Source organism: Epinephelus moara, chromosome 23, assembly GCF_006386435.1.
Source record: "Epinephelus moara isolate mb chromosome 23, YSFRI_EMoa_1.0, whole genome shotgun sequence".
Taxonomy (NCBI): Eukaryota; Metazoa; Chordata; class Actinopteri; order Perciformes; family Serranidae; genus Epinephelus; species Epinephelus moara.
Genome location: NC_065528.1, coordinates 30,972,226 through 30,981,468, shown reverse-complemented (window position 1 = coordinate 30,981,468; position 9,243 = coordinate 30,972,226). Strand labels below are relative to the sequence as shown.

The 9,243-nt window shown below is 39.8% G+C and overlaps 2 protein-coding genes across 5 annotated transcripts in view; one reads left to right on the top strand and one right to left on the bottom strand.

The window, feature by feature from the left end:
• Window positions 1-480, bottom strand: part of ptpro (protein tyrosine phosphatase receptor type O) — a 201,047-nt gene extending 200,567 nt beyond the window's left edge. The window contains exon 1 of the mRNA XM_050036269.1: window positions 476-480. The gene's annotated coding sequence lies outside the window, so the exon portion shown is untranslated. The remainder of the gene's footprint in view (window positions 1-475) is intronic.
• Window positions 1-9,243, top strand: part of abcc9 (ATP-binding cassette, sub-family C (CFTR/MRP), member 9) — a 555,625-nt gene that overhangs the window by 67,299 nt on the left and 479,083 nt on the right. For all 4 annotated transcript variants that reach the window (XR_007569361.1, XR_007569360.1, XM_050036263.1 and 1 more), the window contains 5 exons: window positions 1,584-1,738; window positions 5,013-5,082; window positions 5,495-5,652; window positions 6,991-7,083; window positions 8,670-8,772. Coding sequence is in view for 2 of the 4 variants with exons in the window: in XM_050036263.1 (XP_049892220.1) it covers window positions 1,584-1,738; window positions 5,013-5,082; window positions 5,495-5,652; window positions 6,991-7,083; window positions 8,670-8,772 (579 nt within the window). In the remaining 2 variants the exon portion in view is untranslated. The remainder of the gene's footprint in view (window positions 1-1,583; window positions 1,739-5,012; window positions 5,083-5,494; window positions 5,653-6,990; window positions 7,084-8,669; window positions 8,773-9,243) is intronic.

Here is a 9,243-nt window from a genome sequence, read left to right as displayed (position 1 = left end):
TCTCCCCTTGGATCTCTGCAAGTGATGTGAGGACTCTAAAACTTCACCTGAGCCTCCCTCGGCATATGGGTGAGTAGATAATGGCTGAATTTTAATTTTTGGGTGCACTATCCCGTTAAGTCAATGAAAGCAGTCCGGCCTCGTATTATCGGTGCTATTTATTGGCTATAATTTTAATTGTCAGAATAATGCACAATTATAAAAATATCCCATTATCCCGATATATATCGTACATCCGTTAATTCACATGCTTTACCTGCTCTAAATCTGCAGATAGATTTCTACGTGGGCACTCCCAGAAAAATAGCAGAGTTGCATCTTACATATTTTAGAATTAATAACCTACATTTTATCACTATGCTGTTGTGTCACCTATTCAAATATTAAGATAAAATACAGAGTATGGATGTCCCGATACCAAAGGATCAGGACCGATCATTTTTTTACTGATCAGGATTATATCGCTTATATTGACCTTTATAGAGCCTGATTTAATCCTTTGTTTTGTGTCAGCTGTCACACGGGTGTTTCTACTCGCCAAGCTTTCAGGGTTGGGAATCACCGGAAGATCCATGATACGATATTATCACGATACTTAAGTGGGATAAAATGTATTGTGATTTATTACCTTTTTTCAACAGTAAATTATGTCCCCGAGGGAAACCTTTGTCAACATCTGTTTATCTAATAAGATAAAGTTTCAGTTTGTTCATCTCACTTCAGCCATTTTTTTTTGCAGCAAAATGTATGTAGTGGACTGTAAAAGCAATTGATCATATCATTCTAGTAGGCTACCTACATTTTAATTTGTATTTGTCATATTAATCATTTATGTAATAGAAACAATTGATACTTGGCACTGTGATGATATAAAAAATATCACGATACTATGCTGTATTGATTTTGTCCCTGCTCCTAAAGCTTACATGCACAGTAACATGGAGTGCAGCCTTCGTCAGCTCTCCTCCACGCCGTTGAGTTCCTGTGTGTGTGTAAGAGCAGAGCCTGAAGGCCACACGCCATTACCGAAAAAACAGTATGACACAGTTTATTCACATCATTTACCGACATTATAAGCACTCGTTTAATTCCAGCTCAGTGTGAGAGTCTCTTGTGTTTTGCTTCAAGCTATGACTAATGGTGTTTCACCGCCCTGCTCAGGGATAAGACAGACGGCGGAGCAAAACTGACGATAACCACAACCACCACGCCACTGCAGTTGAATATTTCAATAATAATGTGTGGTTATCGCAAAATCCCACGGCACACCATTTGAGAACCACTGGTCTAATCCGTGTAAAAGGTGTTCAGACAACAAAAATAAACACTGTTCATTAAGGTATCTCAGATGAAGGCTGCACCAAATCAACATATACTGGAGACGACTCTCGTAAAGGGACGGAGAAATTCCCTCCAGTAGCAAGGGCCAAAAAGTTATATTTTTAAACTTTTATACATACTGAAAATTACGGATTTGTAAGATTAAGTGTTGCCGTGTTTAAAAATATATACAAAGACAAACAGTATCACTTTTTTAAAACAATTAATCGCTGCTGAACACTATGCATCTATTTTACACACAGGCCGACTCCCACTATCTGCCGGTGTTTATCGTCCTGTGTGCGGCTGGAATCACGCTATGCCTCATCACCTCTCTCACTGTGGAGTTTCTGGGTCTGTCTGCAGCCACCAGCCTGCACCACAACCTGCTCAACAAGATCATCCACGCCCCCATCAGGTACCACCAACACCCAAAAACTGCAGTCCTCACTTTAAGAGCAAAAGAGGCTCTGTGTCGCCCCACATTCAGCTGTGGTGGGGTTAAATAATCGACACAGGTAACTTTAAAAAAAGGATAAAAGACAGGAAAGAAGGACGTCAAACAAGAATCCTGTCTCCAAGGAAACACTTGTGAGTTTCCTCTAAGCTGTTGCACTTGACCTGGATTTCTGTGCTCATCCTCTGTCTCTCTGATAATGCTTTTTCTGTTGCTCTCGGTATGTAACCAAGGACAGAAGCTACATCAGTGTGGTCTGTTTTTGTTTGTGCCCCCTCCTTTTTCTCTTGGAGGTTGGCAGGTCAGATAGCAGGTTATGTAACCTATTCTTATGCCTCCGCATTGGAGACAGTTGCGACTAGATGCATTATGTTTTTGGGTCATCCGTCTGTCCATCAGTCTCTGGAACATAATATCTTAAGAAAGTCTTGAGGGACTTTTTCCATATTTGGCACAAACACTCAGTTGGACTTAATAATGAACTGATGAGAATTTTGTCTCATTCTTGTGAGCAGCATGATATCTCATGAACACCGTGAGGGATTTTCCTCAGATTTGGCACAAACAAATCCACTTAGACTCAAGGATAAAAGGTTCAGTTACTGTGACCTAACCAAATATTTTTAACTTAAGAATTAATTTGCTAATTATGACAAAATTTCACACAAATGTCTACTTTGAATCATGAATGATCTGATAAGAATTTGGTGGTCAAAGGTCACTGTGACCTCATCTATCTCATTCTCATGAGCACATCTCAAGAACACTTTGAGGGATTTTCCTCAGATTTGGCACAAACATCCACTTAGACTCAAGGATAAAAGGTTCAGGTACTGTGACCTAACCAAACATTTTTTTGGCCATAACTTAAGAATTCATTTGCTAATTATGACAAAAATTCACGCAGGTGTCTTTTAGAATAAAACAATCAAATCTGGCACAAACGTCTGCTTTGACTCACGGCTGAATTGATTAGAATTTGGTGGCCAAAGGTCTGTCGCATGCTCCTGAATGCAATATCTCAAGAACACTTTGAGGGATTTTCCTCAGATTTGGCACAAACATCCACATAGACTCAAGGATTCAGTTACTGTGACCTCGCAAAGCATTTTTGGCCATAACTTAAGAATTAATTTGCTAATTATGAGAAAATATCACACAAATGTCTAATAAAATAAAAAAGAATCAAATTTGGCACAAACGTCTACTTTGAATCACGAATGAACTGATAAGAATTTAGTGGTCAAAGGTCACTGTGACCTCATCTGTCTCATTCTCGTGAGCACGACATCTCAAGAACACCTTGAGGGATTTTCCACAAATTTGGCACAAAGGTCTACTTTGAATCACGACTTAAATGATAAGAATTTGGTGGTCAAAGGTCGTGGTCACTGTGACCATGTCTGTCACATGCTCCTGAATGCAATATCTCAAGAACACCTTGAGGGATTTTCTTCAAATTTGGTATGACATGGACTCAGCAATGCACCCATTAACATTTGGTGGTTGAAGGTCAATGTCACTGTGACCTTCTGTCTGTTTCATTCTCTAGAATGCAATATCTCAAGAAGGCCTTGATGATTTTTTTCCATATTTGGCACAAACACTCAGTTGGACTTAATAATGAACTGATGAGAATTTTGTCTCATTCTTGTGAGCAGCACAATATCTCAAGAACACTTTGAGGGATTTTCCTCAGATTTGGCACAAACATCCACTTAGACTGAAGGATAAAAGATTCAGTTACTGTGACCTCGCAAAACATTTTTTTGGCCATAACTTAAGAATGAATTTGCTAATTATGATAAAATATCACACAAATGTCTAATAAAATAAAATAGAATCAAATTTGGCACAAACGTCTACTTTGAATTATGAATGAACTGATAAGAATTTGGTGGTCAAAGGTCACTGTGACCTCATCCGTCTCATTCTCGTGAGCACGACATCTCAGGAACACCTTGAGGGACTTTCCACAGATTTGGCACAAAGGTCTACTTTGAATCATGACTTAACTGATAAGAATTTGGTGGGCAAAGGTCGTGGTCACTGTGACCATGCCTGTCACATGCTCCTGAATGCAATATCTCAAGAACACCTTGAGGGATTTTCTTCAAATTTGGTATAACATGGACTCAGCAATGCACCCATTAACATTTGGTGGTTGAAGGTCACTTTGAGATTGCTAAAATGTAAAGTGCAATACAAATAAATGTATTATTAATTATGACAAAATTTCACACAGATGTCTAACAGAATAAAACAATCAAATTTGGCACAAACGTCTGCTTTGACTCACAGATGAATTGATTAGAATTTGGTGGCCAAAGGTCTGTCACATGCTCCTGAATGCAATATCTCAAGAACACCTTGAGGGAATTTCTTTAAATTTGGTATAACATGGACTCAGCAATGCACCGATTAGAATTTGGTGGTTGTAGGTCAGTGTCACTGTGACCTTCTGTCTGTTTTATCTTGTAAACCTGATATCTCAAGAAGGCCTTGAGGCAGATTCCTTAGATTTTTTATTCAAAGATCACCGTGACCCCACAAAACATGTTTTTGGCCATAACTCAAGAATTTGTACACTAATTATGATAAAATTTCACATAAATATCTAATGGGAAATGAACATTGCTGTCACCCTGAACATCCTATTCTAACCCTTAAACTCTGTATGTAAGAAAATGAGCACATAGTCAAATATTCTCACTGAGCAGCCAAATCTGAGCAGAATTTGGCACAAACTTTCAGTTGGCCTCAGTGAAGAACTGATTAGATTTTAGTGGTCAAAGGTGAAAGGTCATGGTTGCTATGACCTTGCCTCTCAAGAACACCTTTAGGGATTTTTTTCAAATTTGGCACAAATGTCCACGGTAAGTCAAGGATTAACTAATTACAGTGTGGTGGTCAGAGGTCAAGGTCACTGTGACCTCATCTTTCTCATTCTTGTGAACATGATATCCCAAGAACACCTTTAGGGATTTTCCTCAGCTTTGGCACAAACATTCACTTGGACTCAGGAATGAACTGATTAGAATTTAGTGGACAAAGGTCACTGTGACCTAAAAAAACCCATGTTTTCGGCCATGATAAGAATTTATATGGTAATAATGGAAAAATATTCACACAAATGTGTAAGAGGATATAATTATGTTTAAATGTCAGAGCTGGAAAAAAAACATCCAAAATGTGTGACTTAGGTATTTGATGTGTATATAACCTCTGTGCTCAGGTTCTTTGACATCACTCCCCTGGGACAGATCCTCAACAGATTCTCTGCGGACACCAACATCATAGACCAGGTGAGAAGATTATTTCATGGGTTTTATTTTGTTCTTATACATATATAATAATATATAATATGCTGTTATCTATAGACGACAGTGTGTTTCTTTTTGAAGTGGAGAAAAAGTGGAGTAAAGAGGCAACATCAAAAGATACATGTTCATTTCTACATTTTTAGTTTTACATTGTTTCTGTATTTGCAGGGTGTATGCTCTTAATGTGTCTGTATCTGTGGTATTTTTTGTATTTGTTTTGGATTTTTGTACATTTTTTGATTTTTTGAAGTGTTTCATGTTTCTCCCAGTGGAACTGTTTTGTAGTGTATTTGCCTTCGTCGGCCTCTGCAGTCATATGTAAACTAAAAGAAAAAGCCAAACATGAACATATTCTGAATTCATTATCACTTTGTCATCTATTGTTTTTTCTCAGCATATTCCTCCAACACTGGAGTCTTTGACCAGATCCACGTTGCTCTGTTTGTCAGCCATCGGGGTCATATCCTCCATCACTCCACTCTTCATGGTCGCCTTGCTTCCCCTGGGCGTGGCCTTCTACTTCATCCAAAAGTACTTCCGAGTGGCGTCCAAGTGAGTCTGCAGTGTATTTGTTGTAGATAGAGTGCACTGTTTTTTGCATTCAAACATTCAGGTAGTGTAGTTAGATAAAGTGAAGAGCATCTGTCCATCCCATGATTGTGAATGCGATATCTCAAAAACGCCTCAAGGGAATTTCTTCAAATTTGGCACAAACATTCACTTGGAATTGAGGATGAATTAATTAGATTTTGGTGGGGTCAAAGGTCATGGTCACTGTGACCTTAGATCCTTGTCATTCTCGTGAACACAATATCTCAAGAACAGCTTGAGGGAATTTCTTCAAATTTGGCACAAACATTCAATTGAGGATGAACTAAAGGTCAAGATCACTGTGACCTTGTATCTATTTTATTGTTGTGAGTGCAGTATCTCAAGAACACCTTGAGGGAATTTCTTCAAATTTGGCACAAACATTCAATTGAGGATGAACTAAAGGTCAAGGTCACTGTGACCTTGTATCTATTTTATTCTCGTGAATGCAATATCTCAAGAACAGCATGAGGGAATTTCTTCAAATTTGGCGGAAATGTTCACTTAAACTAAACCATGAACTGATTAGATTTTGGTGGTCATAGTTCAAAGGTCAAGGTCACTGGGACTTTATTTGTCTCATTCTTGGGAATGCAATATGTCAAGGACACCTTGAAGAAAGTTCTTCAAATTTGGCACAGACATTTACTTTAACTCAAGAAGGAACTGATTTGATTTCATTTGTCAAAGGTCAAGGCCACTGTGGCCTTGTTTGTCTCATTCTCGTGAACATGATATCTTGAGAGCACCTTGAGGGAAATGTTATTTAAGTTTGACACAGACGGCCAGTTGGTCTGGAGAACAAACTGATTTTAATTTTGTGGTTGAAGGTCAAAGGTAAAGGTCAGTGTGACCTCACAAATGTCTAATAGGAAAAAAAGTTTTTATATTATATATAAAATAATTACATTTTATATCCAAAAGGTCAAAGGTCAGCTTCACTGTGACATCATAGTGTTCTGCATAACCTCTCCTGGTCATTATTCAATATTGTATTTCAGGAACAGGAAGTGAAGACTAATCTTTGGTGTCCACCTTCAGACTGTGCTGACTGTATAGACCTCCTGTGTGTGCGGAGACAAACCACCACAGGGCAATAATTCCAGTTGATTTTGGGGTGAACTGTTCCTTTAATGTCCCAGCTTTCCATTCATGCAGAAAACAGCATACAGCATTCGTGTATGTATGAATGCCAGACAAATTTGGTACTGACCTGTTCGTAGTGAGGGTAGAGGACATCAGGCAGTTACCGTAATAACTACACATACATACTGTGAATACTGTTTCTCTGTCTCTCAGGGACCTGCAGGACCTGGATGACTCCACACAGCTGCCCCTGCTCTGCCACTTCTCTGAGACCGCTGAAGGGCTCACCACTATAAGAGCATTTAGGTACAACACACACGCACTTGACTTCCATCCTGTCTGCAGTGAGCACAAAGTGTATTTTTACACTCTGTGTCTGTGTTCTTCCATCTCACACATGTTACTACACAGGAGGGAACTTGACATGGTTTCATATTCAGTCTCTGGACTCCTCTCCTCCACAGGAATGCTCTCTGCATGCCTGACCCCAGCCCTTACCTCAAATTTAATTTAAGCTTAACCCTAAAGTAAACTTCATAAAGGCTTTCTCTGCTGCCTGCCTTATGGCCCCACATGGTGACTACATAAAGAGATCTACATGGCTCTTTGAATGCAGTCCATGGTAAAGATAATGATGATAATGCATTATGTATACAGTGTAATTAAGTAGTTTAGTTAGTTCAAGTGCTTTTACTCAGGCTGCAACGGAAAAAAGAATTAACTGTTTGGCTCATACTGCGATTTAGGAGTCACGGTTCAGTGAAAGTTTGGTACAGTGGGAAAAAAACAAATGCATAAGGATCTGAACAGACAGGAGTGCAGTTTTCTTACTGACATTTTGTCGACTGGAAACTTTGGTACAGAGTCCTGCACAGGTCTGATTTTCAAGACCGAGACATTCCAGAATTCTCCTGGTGCGCGACATGAAAGAAAAAGTGTCGAACAAAACTTTTCTCTGTCTAAAATGCATCATTTCCGTTGAGCGACATTCATCTAAAGTGCCAAGCGCCCTCTCACAAAGTAGCCCCAACACACCATCCTCGTCTTACACACACCTCTCACTCTGTTGCTGATGGCCAAGAGCCTGCAGACGGGTCTTCCAACTCCAGCACCATAGTGTAACTGACTTGCAGCCAATCTGCTTGCTGTGCTAACGTCAGCACGTGTTGCTGATGGCGTCAGTTTACATACTGTGTATTCTGTGTGTGGCTGCATGTAGCGGACCGTGACCCCAGTGAATTTACACAGCCCTAACTTTTACTTTTATATTTATGATACTGCAGTGAGAGAAGAGAGACGCATGAGTCTTGTGTTGTAGTTATAGTTGTGTTGGAGGAAGCAGCAGCAGCAGCAGTATCTCTTTGTATTTCTGTCTTCACCCTGTTTCCCATCGTTGCTATAATCCAACATTAAACGGCTCTCACGCTGTTTCTATCCTCTCCTCCCTGAGGACTTCCTCACACACACAAATATACAAGCACTGGGAGACTCACACACACACACAAGCACATATCATGCACACACATACGCAGGAACAGTGAATCTGGTGATGAGACAGATTCTTGGCAATCATGGGATGGTTCCCATTATCATTATCCACTGGTCTCCCTCCAAACCAAGTCTGCTTTAGATGGCAGTGACTCGCTGCTCGACACAGACGAAGACAAAACCACAAGATTCAATATAGTGAATAAAAGTGACGACTACTAATCTAACATGTAAACCTAAATTTTTATTTTAGTTTAGTTTTTTTTTTTGGTTTAGGCCACAAACAGAGGAAAGAAAAGCCAAGTTCAAACACTAACAACACAGTATTTTTGTAAAGAGAATCATAAAATCATGGAAGGATGCATTGTATATTTATCTCATGCACGCTTTAATGTTGTTTTCAGACACGAGGCTCGTTTCAAGCAGCGTATGCTGGAGCTGACAGACACCAATAACACCGCCTACCTGTTTCTGTCTGCCGCCAACCGCTGGCTGGAGGTCCGAACGGTGAGAAACTGTTTTATTGTGTAATTTCTCACATGACAGGTGATGGCTGATTCTCTCATACATACAGTAATTAACCATTATTCAGATTTAAGTTTGGTTGGACAAATGTAAGGACAATAAAAGGCTCATTCATGATTAAATGTTGTTGCTGAGACTCTCGTAGCTCTTTGTTTTTGCCTCTCTGATATTTGGTTCATAGACCCTTCTAGGGCCGACGTCACATTGAAGTCATTTTATCACCTGGAGGTGCAGCTGCCTCTCCCCCACAGGGCTGTAGGCTACACAGGAGTCTTAAGATGTGTTTGTCTTGTTGTGTCATTGGGAGCCAGAATAGAAGGAGTCATGGCTCAAAACCAGCCGCCACTGCCCGTCAACAAAAACAAAGCTGGTTAAATGTGATAAGACCAAAGGACTGGACGGAGGCCATCATCAAAAATGCTCACATGTGCAGCGCACACTTCATATCAGGTT